The following is a 15,530-nucleotide window of genomic DNA, read 5'->3' as shown; positions in this document are numbered from 1 at the left end:
ACACTCTTATGGGGACAACTGGGTGGCTCAGTGGTTGAGCATATGCCTTTGGTTCAGAGTGTGGCCCAGGGTTCTGGGATCAAGTCCTGCATCGGGCTCTCTGCATGGAGCCTGCTTCTCCCTCTGCCTATGTCTCTGCCTTCTCTCTGTCTCTCTCATGAATAAATAAAATTTAAAAAACCTTTTTAAAAAAAAGAGCCTCCGGTTGCCTGGGTGGCTCAGCGGTTTAGTGCCTGCCTTCTGCCCAGGGTGTGATCCTGGGGTCCTGGGATCGAGTCCCACATCAGGCTCCCTGCATGGAGCCTGCTTCTCACTCTGCCTATGTCTCTGCCTCTCTCTCTCTCTCTGTGTCTCATGAATAAATAAATAAAATCTTTAAAAAATAATAAAAATTTTAAAAAAGAGCCTCTTCTGGTTTGGCTCTCTCTTCTCTCTTTTTCCCTCTTCTCCTATGTTCATCTGTTTTGTTTCTTAAATTCCACATATAAGTGAAATCATGTGGTATTTGTCTTTCTCTGACTGATTTATTTTGCTGAGCATAATACTCTTTAGCCCCATCCACATAATTGCAAATGACAAGTTTTTGTCCTTTCTGATGGCTAAGTAGTATTCTATTGTGTATATAGACCACATCTTCCTAATCCATTCATCAATTCTTGGATATTTGGGCTCTCTCCATAGTTTGGCTACTGTAGGTAATGCTGCTATAAACACCAGGGTGTAGGCATCCCTTTGAATTAGTATTTTCTTATCCTTCGGGTAAATACCCAATTGTGCAATTACTGGGTCATAGGATAGCTCTATTTTTAACTTTTTGAGGAACCTCCGTAGTATTTTCCAGAGTAGCTGCTCCAGCTTGCATTCCCACCCACAGTACACGAGGGCTCCCCTTTCTCATATCCTCACCAACACTTGTTTTTTCTTGTGTTACTGAACTTAGCCCTTCTGGCAGGTGTGAGGTGGGATCTCACTGTGGTTCTGGTCTGCATTTCCCTGATGATGAATGACGCTGAGCATCTTTTGTTCACATGTCTGTTGGCCATCTGGATATCTTCTTTGTAGATATGTCTGTTCATGTCTTCTGCCCATTGTAATCAGATTATTTGTTTTTGGGGCGTTGAGCTATATAACTTCTTTATGTATTTTGAGTACTAGCCCTTTGTTGCATATGACATTTCCAAGTATCTTCTCCCATTCTGCAGGTTACCTTTCAGTTTTGCTGATTGTTTCCTTTGCTGCACAGAAACTTCTTATTTTGATGGAGTCCCAATAGTTTATTTTTGGTTTTATTTCCCTTGCCTCAGCAGACACATCTAGAAACAGGTTGTTACGGTAGATGTCAGAGAAATTATAGCCTGTGCTCTTTTCTAGAATTTTTATGGTTTCAGGTCTCACATCTAGGTCTCTCATCCATTCTGAGTTTATTTTTGTGTATGGTGTAAGAAAGCGGTCCAGTTTCATTCTTTTGCATGTTGCTCTCCAGTTTTCCCAACACGAGTTGTTGAAGAGATGGTCGTTTTTCCATTGGATATTCTCTCCCACTTTGTTGAAGATTAGTTGAACTGATAGTTGAGGGTCCATTTCTGAGTTCTCTATTCTGGGTTCTCTATTCATGTGTTCATTTTTGTGCCGATACCTATTTTGGTCACTACAGCTTTGTAATATAACTTCAAGTCCAGAATTATGATGCCTCTACCTTTGCTTTTCTTTTTCAAGGTTGCTTTGGCCATTTGGGGTCTTTTGTGGTTCCATACAAATTTTACCATTGTTTGTTACAGCTCTGTGAAGAATACTTATGGTATTTTGATAGGAATGCATTATATCTGTAGATAGCTTTGGGTAGTATAGATGTTTTAATGGTATTTGTTCTTCCAATCCATGAGCATGGAATGTCTTTCTATTTCTTTGGGTCCTCTTCAATTTTTTCACCAGTGTTTTATAGTTTTCAGAGCATAGGTCTTTCACCTCTTTGGTTAGGTTTCTTTCTTTTTTTAAAAAGGATTTATTTATTTATTTATTTATTTATTTATTTATTTATTTATTTATTCTTGAGAGACAGAGAGAGAGAGAGAGAGAGAGAGAGAGAGAGAGGCAGAGACACAGGCAGAGGGAGAAGCAGGCTCCACGCAGGGAGCCTGATGTGGGACTCCATTCTGGGTCTCTGGGATCATGCCCTGGACTGAAGGCGGCACTAAATTACTGAGCCACCTGGGCTGCTGCCCGGTTTAAGTTTATTTCTAAGTGTCTTATTATTTTCCTTAATTTTTCTTCTGCTGCTTCGTTATTGGTGTATAGAAATGCAACAGGATTTCCGTACATTGATTTTGTATGCTGTGACTTCTGAGTTTCTGTATCAGTTCTAGTAGTTTTTTGGTGGAGTCTTTTGGGTTTTCTATATAGAGTATCATGTTGTTTGCAAATAGTGAGAGATTGACTCCTTGCTTGCTGATTTAGATGCTTTTTATTACTTTTTGTTGTCTGACTGCTGTGGCTAGGACTTCCAGTGCTATGTTAAACAACAGTGGTGAGACTGGACATCCTTGTCTTGATCCTGACTCTAGAGGAAAAGAGCTTATTTTTTCCCCATTGAGGATGATGTTTGCTGTGGATTTTTCATAAATGGCCTTTATTATGTTGAGGTATGTTTTCTCTAAACCCACTTTGTTGAGGGCTTTATTATGAATGGATGTTACTTCATCAAATGCTTTTTCTGTGTCTATTGAAAGGATCACATGGTTCTTATTCTTTCTCTCATTGATGTGCTATCCCATGCTGATTGGTTTGCAAATATTGAACCACCCTTTATACTGAATAAATAAATCCCACTTGATCATGGTAAATGATTTTTTAGTGTATTGTTGGATTCAGCTTGCTAACATTTTGTTGAGAATTTTTGCATTCATGTTCATCAGGAATTTTGGCCTATAGTTCTCTTTCTTAGTGATGTCTTTGATTTTGGTAATACTGGCCTTATAAGATGGATTTGGAAGTTTTCCTTCCTTTTTCATTTTTCAAAATAGTTTGAAAATAATAGGTATTAACTCTTCTTGAAGTGTTTGGTAGAATTTGCCTGTGTAGCCATTTGGTCCTGGAATTTTGTTTTTTGGGAGATTTTTGTTACTGATTAAATTTCTTTGCTTGTTATGAGTCTGTTCAAATTTTCTGTTTCTTCCTGTTTCAGTTTTGATAGGTTTGGTAGGTTTTTAGGAATTTATCCATTTCTTCTAGGTTGTTAATCTGTTGGCATATAGTTTTTCATAATATTCTCTTATAATTGTTTGTATTTCTATGAGGTTGTTGTTATTTATCCTCTCTCATTTGTGCTTTTATTTTTGAGTTCTTTCTCTTGCTCTCTCTTTTCTTTTTTTTCTTTTTTTTTGTGATAAGTCTGGCTAGGGATTTATCAATTTAATTAATTTTCTTGAAGAATCAGCTCCTGATTTCATTGACCTGTTTTACTGTTTGGTTTATTTCTATATCATTTATTTTTGCTCTAATATTATTTATTATTTCCCTTCTCTGCTGACTTCAGGCTTTAGTTGTCATTCCTTTTCTAGCTCCTTCAGGTGTAAGGTTAGATTGTGCATTTGAGATTTTTCTTGCTTCTTGAGGAAGACCCTGTATTGCTATGTACTTCATTCTTAGAAGTGCTTTGGCTGCATCCCAAAGGTTTTGGACCATCATGTTTTCATTCTCACTTGTTTCCATGTATGTTTTATTTCTTCTTTGATTTCCTGGTTTACCCATTCATTCTTTAGTAGCATGTTGTTTAACCTCCATGTATTTGTGGTCTTTCCAGATTTTTTCTTATGATTGACTTCAAGTTTCATAGTGTTGTGGTCTGAGAAAACACATGGTATGATCTTGATCTTTTTGTACCAGTTGATTCCTGATTTGTGACCCAGTACATCATCTGTTCTGGAGAACATTCCATGCACACTCTAGAAGAATGTGTATTCTGTTGCATTAGGATGGAATGTTCCTAATATATCCGTGAAGTCCATCTGGCTCAGCATATCATTCAAAGCTTCTGTTTCCTTGTTGATCTTCTGCTGAGATGATCTGCCCATTGCTGTAGGTGGTTGGTAAAGTCCCCTACTGTTACTGGATTATTATCAATGAGTTCCTTTGTGTTTATTGTTAATTGTTGTATGTATTTGGGTGCTCCTAAGTTGGGAGTATAAATATTTACAATTGTAAATTGTAAATACAATATTTACAAGTATTCAACAATTCTTGTGAATTGTCCCCTTTATTATGATAGTACCCTTCTTCATCTCTTGTTACAGGTTTTGGTTTCAAATCTAGTTTTATATAAGTATGGCTCCTCTGGCTTTCTTTTGACATCTGTCAGGTAAATGGTTCTCTCCCCCTCACTTTCAGTCTGCAGGTGTCTTTAGGTCTAAAATGAGTCTCTTGTGGGCAACATATAGATGGGTCTTGTTTTGTTGTTGTTGTTGTTTATCCATTCTAATACCCTACATCTTTTGATTGGAGCATTTAGTCCATTTACATTCAGAGTGATTATTGATAGATATGAATTTAGTGCCACTGTATTACTTATAAAATCATTGCTTCTGGAGATTTTTCTCTTGCCCTTCTAGTTTTTGGACCTTTCCACTCAAAGAATCCCCTTTAATATTTCTTGCAGGGCTGGCTTAGTAGTCATTAGCTCCTTTAGTTTTTGTTTGTCTGGGAAACACTTTATCTCTCTTTCTGTTCTGAATGACAGCCTTGGTATATAGAGTCTTCTTGGCTGCAGATTTTTCCCCTTAAGCCTGTTGAATATATCATGCCACTTTCCTCTGGCCTGCCAGGTTTCTTTGGAGACATCTGATGCTAACCTGATTTGTCTTCCCGTATAGGTTAGGGATTTCTTTTTTCTTGTTGCTTTCAGGATTTTTTCTTTTTCTTATCTCTTTAAGTTGCAAATTTTACTACAATATGTCTTGGTGTTGGCCAGTTTTTGTTGATTTTGATGGGAGTTTTTTGTACCTTCTGGATTTGGATGACTATTTCCTTCTCCAGATAAGGGAAGTTTTCACTTATAATTTGTTCAAATAAACATTCTGCCCCCTTTTCCCCCCCTTCCTCTGGACTCCTATTATATGAATGTTATTATACTTTATGGAGTCCCTGACTTCCCTAAGTCCACATTTGTAATCCAGTATCTTTCTTTCCCTCTTCTTTTCAGCTTCATTATTTTCCATAGTTTTATCTTCTGTGTCATTTATTCATTCCTCTGTTCTTCCATTCTTGTGGTCATTACATTTGGTTGGTTTTGCATCTAAGTTATATAATTTTTTATTTCAGCTGGAGTCATTTTTAGGTCTTTATCTTTGCAGTCAGGATTTGTCTGCTATATTCTATGCTTTTCAAGCCCAGCTAGCATCCTTATGATTGTTGTTTTAAATTCTGGTTCGGGCATATTACTTGTATCTATTTGGATTAGTTCCCTAGTGATGACCTCTTCTCATTCTCTCTTAGGGATGAATTCCTCCATCTTGGCATTTTATCTAGGTCTCTGACTTTTGTGAGCTAGGAAAGCCTGTGCCTAATCCTATTTCCACTAGAGCTGAAGCTTTGCAGCAGTCTATGATCAGTAGACCTAGTGCATGCAAGGGATTTGTGCTGGTCTTCTGGGGGAGGGGCCCGCTGCTGCTCTGGCTCTCAATCATACTTGCTGTAGTTAAGAAGGCACCTGCAGAGCGCAGGGGGGCAGGGCTTAGTGTAAGCAGCTCAAGCCTTCATTATGTGTGCTGTGCAGCTTGCTGAAGTCTGTCCTTACTGATGGGAGAGGTGAAAAACAGTGTTGGCCTGCTCTCTTCCCCAGAGAGGAGAGTTCACATCCCCTGCTGTTCAGGAAGCCCTCACAGAAGAGCAAACAATCCCCCTCCTGTGTCCCAGTCTTCCATCAGATCCCTGCTTTCACCCTGTCTGTGTCAGAGCTGTTTGCCCACTCAGCAGTATGCTTCTCCTGTGTTTTATCTTAGATGTGCGGCTGGGCTTCAAAACCCTAAATTTTAGGGAGCTGGCACAGTGCAGACCCAAGCTGGTACTCTATAGGAGGGTCTCATCACGGTGTGGCTGGTGTCTTTGGTCCTAGAAAAGCAATTGCACAACTGCACAGGAGCTTGGATTTTATGGTGAAGTGTAGCAAAGAGCCGGCATCCAAGTTAGCTGCCCTCAGCAGGTGCTTCTGCTCTATGCTAATGACCGGGGCAGCTTCATGGCACCCACGGGCTTTTCTGTCCCTGGAGAGGTAAAGCACTCCCAACAAGCAGAACTCTCTCTCCCAGCGCGACCCAGGGGCTCCTCAGAGCATGCTTTCTGCTCCTGGGCCTCTGCCTCTCTTCTCCACAGGAGCACCACTGTGTCCACCAGGCTTGACCCTGGCAAGTGCAGACTGCTACAACTTCAGACTCTCCGCGCTGCTTATAAAAATATGCCCCTTTCATTTTCCCAGTCAGCACTTTTGGGCAAGTGTTTTTCTTATGCAATTCCCTGTGTGCTGCTTTCTCTCTCCCTGTCTCTATCCTCTCTCCATGATCAGGGCTCCCTTTGCTCTGCAGTGCTTACAGTTCTTTTCTCCCCCAAATCACATGTCTCTGTACCTCCTACCTTTCACCATGGCCTCTTCTCTTCCTCAGGTGATGCAGTCTGTTCTCTCAGGCCTCAGATCCATATCCTGGGAGCTCAGAATGATGTATAATGATCTAGCTGTGTTGGAGCGATGAGGCAAGCATAGGGTCATCCTACTACTCTGCCATCTTATCTCCTCCTCCTCAAGCGATCTTGCCCCAAAGGTCTTTAAGACTTATTTTTTTCTACTTTTTTCTCTCTCATCTAGCTTCAATGTCACTAACTCCATTCAGCTATTATGCCCATCTATTGACATTTTTTAGTTCAGTTATTGTGTTTTTCAGCTGTGAAATTTCCAGTGGTTTTAAAAACATATTTTCTCTGTCTCTGCTAAGATTTCCTATTCTCTCAGTAATTGCAGGCATTTTTTCTTTACATCACTGAGCATAGTTATGACCACAGCTTTAAAGTCCTTATCTAATAATTCCAACATACAAGTCTTTTCTGGGTTGGCTTCTGTTGGTTGTCATTTCCCTTGAAAATGAGCCACATTTTCCTGATTCTTCATGTGTCAAGTAATTTTGAATTATATTCCAGACATATGAATGTTCTGCTGAATACTGTTGAATATGCTAACTCTGGATTCTACTATAAACCTCCACAAAGGACTGTTTTGAAATGCATTTGACTTGGTTGGACTCAAACTGAAAAATGTCCTCCATGTAGGTCCAGTTCAGTTCTTTTTGCCGTTAGTTACCTAGTGTATTCCCTGCTGCATACATGGTTCAGGGTCAGCCAGAGTCCTGGGCTCAGTTTACACAGTATGGGAGCTCCCAATCCCTGGCTTCCTCCCTTGTGGTATTCGATGTCCACATTCCTCCCCAGCATTCTCTCCTGACTCTTCAGGCCACAGTAATGCCTGTTTGCTATCAGAGCCTCAGCCAATCCAGTCTCACCATGTTTGCATCCTGCCTTCAGGCCAGAGCCCTGCAGATGGGGAGCTCACCCCTGCTGATGCCTCATCCATGTTTCAATTGCTCTCCTCAAGAAATATGGTTTAGTTTGCCCTCCAGAGCTTTCACTTGGTTGTTGTTATACTTCCCCTTGGGTTGTCTGGGAAGGGCCAACTCTGTATCTCAGAATAGCACATCCCTGTTTCATTTGTTTCCTCCCCTTCCTCCCCTATCATCTTGTCGTCTCTTCCTTTTCAATTTTTCCTTTTTTTTTTCTTAATTGGTACCTCTCTGTTCTTCCTCTTTGCTGCCTTTTCCTTTCACTTCTCCCCACCTTCATCCCTGTTCCCAAACACATTCAGCCCATTAATGCCACCAACAAGGCAGTGCCACTGGACCCTAAACCTGCCTCTCAACCCTCTCAGTGGTAGCTCTCCCAGGAGTGAACCATCACAGTGGTCTTTCTGATGGATGCATCTGTGGATGTAACCAGTGAATGCTTCTCCTTGGCAGTGTGAGGTGGTGGGCTCCCTGAAGGCCTTGCACAAGCTTGTTGACAGCTCACAGCTGACCGCAGACCTCGATGGCTCCTTTCCCTACAGCCATAGTGACTGGATCTGCTTCCGTAGGGTAAGGTATAACTCACAGCCACTGCACCTACCAGTCTCCTGGGACTTCTCCTTGTGCAGATGTTTTTACTCACACCTGAACAGGCATCCCTACCCTGAATGTCGTGCCCATCACAACTGCCATTCACAGGCTGCTGGAGAGCCACTGTGTGGCAGGCTTGGGAGTACCGCTAAAGTCCAGTTCTGGGCTGGGAGGGTGCTGCTCTCTGGCGCTCCAGTGGACACTAATGGTGTATCTGTCGTCTCATACCTCTCCCACCATGATAGAAGCTGGAGTCCTTCACCACAGATTGCGAGGATGCCATTGTATTCCTACAAAATTCAGTCCACTCCCTGAATATTCACAGAACTCTAAGCACAGCACAGGTAGGTTCTCATGTATTTTACTTTATTTCACAGGTAGGTAGATGGGAAGAGGTTTATCCAAATCCATCATCCATAGCAGAGATTTTCAAACCCATTTTGATTTAAATCCCTTTCAATTAGCAAAGGTCTTCCAAAAGACCACTTCCTCCCCCTGTGACCAAAAAAGAAAAAAAACTTCCACCATGCCCAGAAGAGAAACAACACCACTGCAACCAATACATGTGTTGGTGTGCCACCAATGCCTGAGTAATTACTGTTGGGACACAGAGGTGGACTGGCTGGAGGAAAATCAGCAGCCTAGAGAGGCCTCAGAGACACCTCGGCAGAGTTTGCAGGGTGTGTGGGCAAGATCCATACGTCCCTGTCCAAATGCCAACTCTCCTCCTGCTGCCAAGTTCCACACTTCCCCTCTTTTTCCTGTCCTTAGTCTCACCATCCCTTGGGTGAGAGCATCCGGGGCGGCATTACTTTCCTGCTAGGACAGGTGTCAAGTGTTGGTTGAACCCTGCTTTCAGCTTGATTGACAAGGACAAGAATATAGGTCCACTCCCCATGGAAGAGAGGGTTCTATGTATGCTTCTCCCACCCCATGCAGGAGGTCACAGACTTAATCAACAAGCATAAGGCAATGATGAAGTGTGTGCTGGAAGATGCACTACTGGTCGCCCTCCGGCTAGAAGGTGGCACCATGCTGGCACGGCTGAAGAGGGAGCAGCTTGGCAGCAACCAAGACTACCAGTGAGTGTCGTGCTAGGGCAGCCCATCCCTGGGGAAGATGTCCAATTCTGTCACATGCAACAGCTCCCAGGGGTCCAACCTTCATTCTTTCCCATGGGCACACATTGGACCAAAGTCTATCTATGTTTGTATCCTCCAAAAAATGTAGCAGATTCCTTGGAATGCTCAAGTGGGAGGCAAACCCACCATAATGGATTCAGCAGAGGTCCTGACTGAATGCTTCTCTGTCTAATTCTGTCCTGGGGAGCCCTGTCCACCCACCACTTTTTCCTACCACCTCTGAGGCATGCACCCGTGGTTCCCAGGCATGTTCCTGTTCCTGCTCTGGCTGTGGACCTCCTTGGAGCATCCCCTTTTGTGTTAGATGTAAGGATGTAAAGAGTGCAGTTTTCCCTTTTTAACTAGGTTGTCACCAACAGCATACACCTCGGGTGATTGCCATGGTCAGGACTTGGTTTTCTGACACTTTCTCTTCCAGGGATGCCATCAAGGTCGCCTCCAGACTGTACAACCAAGTGGACGAAGAGGTCCATAGGCTGGTCCTCACCTCCAACAGATGTCTGCAGGAGCTGGAGAGACTACGGGAAATAAGGATGCTCCAGGAGGGACGAGGCCAGGTAAGTACTCCAGTCTGAGAAACCAAAAGAGAAAAACATTTTGAAACTTTGCTCCTGGGCAGCCCTGGTGGCTCAGCAGTTTAGTGCCGCCTACAGCCTACGGCGTGATCCTGGAGACCCAGGATTGAGTCCCACATCGGGCTCCCTGTGTGGAGCCTGTTTCTCCCTCTGCCTGTGTCTCTGCCTGTCTCTGTGTGTGTCTCTCATGAATAAATAAATAAAATCTTAAAAAAAAAAAAACTCTGCTCCTGAAATAACTAATGTTAACATGCAGTATATTATAAACCAGACTTTTCTCCATATACATATGCATATAGAAGCTTTCAAAAGTTTCCACATATTTTTATTTAAACCCTATGCTTTTATCAACCACTATTTCCATATAAGAGAATGTGAAGCAGGAGTGCATGCATGGCCAGCAGTCAGTGTAGGGCAAGGTCTAGAGGGGCTGGAGGCCTTCTCTGGAAGCCCGTGTGTCCCTTTGGGGCTGCCAGGGCAGGGGGATGGCCACTGTCAGGGCATCCTCAGGTGGGGTCCCCAGGATGGCCGGCATGCATGGTGGTGTGTGCAAGCCTCACCTTCCATGTTCATCTAGCTCTGGCCCAAGTCCTGGGCTCTCCTATTTCTCACTCTTGTGTACATCACTGCACCTGTCATTCACACTTTGTGATTATTTACTTAGGATAGGTTCGTAGGGACAGGGATGGTGGGGTTAGGGCTGCAATTTCTGAGGTTTTTACACATTTGCCAGGTGGCCTGGCAAGCAGCCTGCCCAGTTTAGATTCTCAGCAGCAGCCTGGAGAGCATCTCTTCCTACTGACATGAAAATAAGTACTTCTTCATCTGTCTGTGGGTTATTTGTATTTATTCTCTAAGAAATGGCTATTCCACACACTGGCAGGCTTGCAGAGTTCGAATTTTCACTGTTACGCATGTAACTCACCTCTGGTCACATGGTGAACATCTTCCCTGGTTTGTGATTATCCTTCAGCTTTGCCTAGGATTGAAATTTCTACCTTAAGGTCACAGAACGACTGATGCATTCCACCCTAAAACTTTTATGGTTTGAATTTTTCCATTTATATCTTCAAACCAACCAGAATTTCTTTCTGTGAGGCTAGAGGTGGGACTTCAGCCCTGAGGGGTCTCTGCTTCATTGACCATTTCCTGCTCTTCTATCCAGAGGTTCTCAGGTCATGTTTATAAAAACTCAGATTTGACATTTTTCTCTATTACTCTGTCTACGAAGCATGTGTGCTCTGATGTCTCTCCTCTGCCTGTGCATCGGGTCACAGTAGAGTTCAGTGGCCGTAGATCCAACCCCATCACCTCTTCTGTGGTCCCTAACAACCCCTGGCGTTGCTGTCCAAGGAGAAAATGCATAAAAATTAAGTCTTAACCCGGGACGTGTTCACTGTGAATGAACGATGTTGCTACGGGAAGCTGTGGGGTGGGCAGGGCTGCTGTTGCCCCCCCTCCACACCCCAGCTCTCCCAGACAGCCCCAGAGTGTCCTTGTGCCACCACCTAAAGAGTATCTCTGGGATATATTTTGCATAGTAACAAGTTGCAAGATGGAAAGTTCTGGATCCATGCTTCAATTATCTTATTTCCATTTCCTGCAAACAGCCTGCCCAGTTACACCCTTGAGCCATGAAGACCTGTTGATTCCCATCCACAGACAGAAAGGGGCCCATAGGTAGAAACAGCGGTTACAAACTGAGAGGCAATGATGCTGTGCAGCCACTGATGATACATCCGAGTGCACCGCTGATTTGCATCAGGATGGGTGCACAGCCGTGGGAACCAGCTCCTGAGTGTGTCTGATGCTCCCTTCCCCCATGATCATGGAACCTTCACACATTTAAAAATACAAAATTCTTCTCCTGAATAGATCAAATTATGATTTGAAAGAGGAGAGGAATTCCTGGCCTCTTGGAGCTGCTCTGCCTGAAGAACAGGCAGCGGCGGCGGGGGTTCTAGACCTTCCACAGCCAGCTGGTGGAGTGTCCACACCAGAAGACACACATAGAAACAGAGTGAGCACCAGGCTGGTGCTGGTAGTTTCTTCAAGGGCTACAGCAGAGGAAGCGATCTGGGACTTCAGACGGTGCCTGAGCACTGGGCTAAGTGGATGCAGGGAGCGCTGGCCTGAGGGGCCCATCTGTCTGACATCCGCCGTGGAATCACCTCCAAGGGATCTGCATGTGCTATGGACATGGAGGGCACACTGTCCCTGCAGGCCAGAGTGAGCGGCACCCTGGGACAAGTGGCCAGCACCCCACCCCCGACAGCATGCCCTGGGATCTCAGCCACTGTATGAGGAACTTATTGTTCCAAAGGGACAAGCAAAATGAACACGTGAACTTTTCTGTGCTTCTCAGCTCAGCTGTAAAAGTATACTTCTTGCCAGAGACCCTAGAACAGTTGCTGCAGCACAGCACATGCCATGCAAACTCACCAGTACCCTGGAACTGCCTGGCTGTCACGCTGCTGGGGCCAGAATCCCCAGGAGCACAGCTCTTCCTGATGGGATCTAAGGCATCAGGGAAGGCCTGGGCAGGGCTAGGGATTCTCTGTCCCTGTCATGGCCTTCTACACCAGGCAGAGGTGTGGAATGACCGATTTCATAGTCTGTGTAGCCCTGGCATCCGACATCCCTGGAACAACTCCTCCTGTTATTCTTAGGGGCTGTAGAGGATTCAGACCCCATTGGACTAGATGCAAACTCATCTTGCCTGCCCTTGGGGCGAGTCTGGCTAGCAACTCCCTTGGTGGGTGGAGAGGTCTTCCTGTTGCTCTGGCCATCTGGTTACCACAGTCCTGGATTTGGGGCACCTGCAGAGCAAAAGGAGCATGAACCAGGTTTACCTGAGTTGCTCATTAGCTGCATGAGATTGGGTGGGATTGGCAAGGCCATGGGGGCCATGACAGTCTTCCATTGTCCTGACCAGCATCCCCCTTTGCCATGCAGGTGGACAGGTGGATGCAGCAGTGTGGTGAGTGCCTGGGACACCTGGGCCCGCAGCCCATCGCTGAGTATCTAAATTGCTGGCACCAGGAGGCCACAGAGCTGACTACACAGAGCTTCCCTGGGGCAAGCATGGCAGTGGCAGGCCTGGACAGCCCGCAGGCCCTACATCGGTGGGACCCCTTATGGCTGCAGAGCCAGCACACCCAACTCTGCTTCCAAGAGGCCCTGTCTGGGGCTATCCCAGATCCTGGCACCCTGCCTCTGGGCCGCAGACCCCTGAAGCATGAGCTGAGCCAGGAGGCTGAGAGGAGGCCCCATGAGCCATCTTGGACGCCCTCCACTGACCTGGAGTGTCCCGCTGGGGAGCGGGCCCCGCTGCTGCCTGGCTCCCCTGGCCAAGCCTTTCTGCGCAAGCAGGAGGATGAGCACCTGGCCCCAGGTGTGCATTCCCCACACGACAGCCCCACTTGCTCCCCTGAGCCCATCCAGACACCTGCTTCCCACCCCAGGAAACATTCTCTGAAGAAAAGTATGAGAAAAACACAAAGCTTTGAGATTCCACAGCTTGACAGTGGCCTCAGAGACTCCCATTGGCCAGGCCACACTGGGGTCTTCATCAGGGGCCTGGAGGTGACCAGCACCGTGGCCTCCGAGAAGAAACCCCCATCAAGGCCACATGCTGAGAGCCCCCTGGTCACTCGGAACCAGAGTCTGTCCTCTCCCTCCAGGACCCACCCTTCCAAGGAGGACGGGAACAAGCAAGCAGGAAGGTGAGGCGGACACCCCTCCAGCCTGTGGGTGTAGTGGTCAGTGCAATCCACAAACATGCCTCCAGGTCCACCGTGTCCTGTCCGGGTAGCACACTTGCATTTGATTTTAGATAAGATGTTATTTACCTCCCTGTGTTCCGAATAGTCATTGAAAACTACTTCCTTTTTTCATGGCTCACCCGCTCTGACGGTTACATAACCAGCTCTCATCATTTGAGACCAATTTATAGAAAATCACACCTGAAGTATGAAGACTTTACCTTAAAAATTACTTTTTAGGAAAAGTCTTTCAGCATGGAGGTGAGAAGTACGTGTGTTTGCCCATTGCCCAAATGGAGATGTCCATGAATCTGTTTAATCTTTAAGAAGATTTGTATTAAAAAATATATCTTTTATTGACCATAGGATGGAAACATGGGCAGGAAGTGCACCCAGGCCTGATGACAGGTAGCAACACACCTGGTGCTACAGCCTGCCGCTTGCACTGCTAGCCTGTCAGTGTGTGGGGTGGATGCAGTGGGGCATCTTCCTCGTGTCCTTTGCTTGTTTGCTTGGTGGACATGCTTCCTCCTCAGGCAGAGAACATCTCTGAACTGAGATGGCAACCAAATACTGTCCTTTATGTTTCAGGTTCCCGTGTACCCTATTTGGGGTGAAACTTGAGGTGGAACAGGAGGGTTTTGTTTGGGATCACCTGAGGGGTTTTTCCAGAAGTTAGAACCACCCTCCGGCTCCCCTGAGCACATCTTGAAAGTTCCAGAGGCACAGAGGGCAGGAATAGGGTCCCTCCAGTTGCCAAGAGCCCCCAGGCACCCACAGTGGACATCCTCAGTCTGGGGGGGAGCAAGTTTGGGAAGCCATCCCCCTCTCACCTGTCACAGGCCCTGGGCCCACAGCACAGCGCACAGGGCATATCCTCTCGCACCAGCGCCCGTAGGAAAAAGTGTTAAAATAATCCACTCTCGTGAAAACCCAGGCCTTGTGCCAGTTGCCCAGAGGGACTTCCTGTCACTAGGCCAGTAGTCAGTTCCCACCATTATGTCCTCATGTGTCAGTTTCTAAGTCATTTGTTCCAAATCCTCAGACCACGCTAGTGTTGTTTCTGAATATTTAATGGTGCCTGTTTTCAGCAAATATGAACAGGAACTGTGCTGTGGGGCTGGGGCTGGGGCCTCAGGTGTCTTAGGGGCAGTGCCATGAGGGTCAGGGCTCCTGACTAGCCAGGAGGTATTTGGGAGGTGTGGGGAGTGTGGGACGGGAAGGGACAGGCTCTCCAGCTACAGATGGACACACCCAGCAGGCATTCTGACTGCAGGTGTATCTCCTATCATCGGTTGCTTTTAACTCCTTTCCAGTTTTTTTTTTAAATTTATTTATGATAGTCACAGATAGAGAGAGAGGCAGAGACATAGGCAGAGGGAGAAGCAGGTTCCATGCACCGGGAGCTTGACGTGTGATTCGATCCCTGGTCTCCAGGATCGCGCCCTGGGCCAAAGGCAAGCGCCAAACCGCTGCGCCACCCAGGGATCCCTCCTTTCCAGTTTAAAAGAAAGCAAGTAAATCCACGTAATAGAAAAAAAAAAAAAAGACTATGAAGTTTCATGAGTATCTGGGGATTGAGTAATTGGGGAAAGCTGCTGGCAGCTGGGAAGAAACTCTCTGGCGCCTCTGAAGGGCCTCATGCAACAGGGACACATCCCCAGCTTGGACACAGCATGGACGTGAGCTCAGGGAGCCCTCTGTCCACCTCCCGCTGCCCACCTCGGCCCCATCCCAGGCCCCGAGGCCCTGTGCTTCCCCTCCGGCCTCTGGGTCCCCTGTCTCCACCACACAGAGCTGAATTTTCAGAAGTCCCTTCTGGTAGGTTAGCAGTGCATGGGAACCTGGCTCCCGGGGTCTTGG

At 45.9% G+C, this 15,530-nt stretch overlaps 1 protein-coding gene across 1 annotated transcript in view; it reads left to right on the top strand.

Moving 5' to 3' along the window:
- The window catches only part of PLEKHG4B (pleckstrin homology and RhoGEF domain containing G4B), an 80,508-nt gene that overhangs the window by 54,243 nt on the left and 10,735 nt on the right, over window positions 1–15,530 (top strand). The window contains exons 8-12 of the mRNA XM_055308057.1: window positions 8,049–8,165; window positions 8,432–8,530; window positions 9,126–9,268; window positions 9,747–9,885; window positions 12,859–13,628. Of these exons, the coding sequence (XP_055164032.1) occupies window positions 8,049–8,165; window positions 8,432–8,530; window positions 9,126–9,268; window positions 9,747–9,885; window positions 12,859–13,628 (1,268 nt within the window). The remainder of the gene's footprint in view (window positions 1–8,048; window positions 8,166–8,431; window positions 8,531–9,125; window positions 9,269–9,746; window positions 9,886–12,858; window positions 13,629–15,530) is intronic.

Source organism: Nyctereutes procyonoides, unplaced genomic scaffold (genome assembly GCF_905146905.1).
Source record: "Nyctereutes procyonoides isolate TBG_1078 unplaced genomic scaffold, NYPRO_anot_genome, whole genome shotgun sequence".
NCBI classification, from domain to species: domain Eukaryota; kingdom Metazoa; phylum Chordata; class Mammalia; order Carnivora; family Canidae; genus Nyctereutes; species Nyctereutes procyonoides.
Note: the sequence above shows the minus strand (reverse complement) of the source record. Positions and strands in the feature narration are given on the sequence as shown.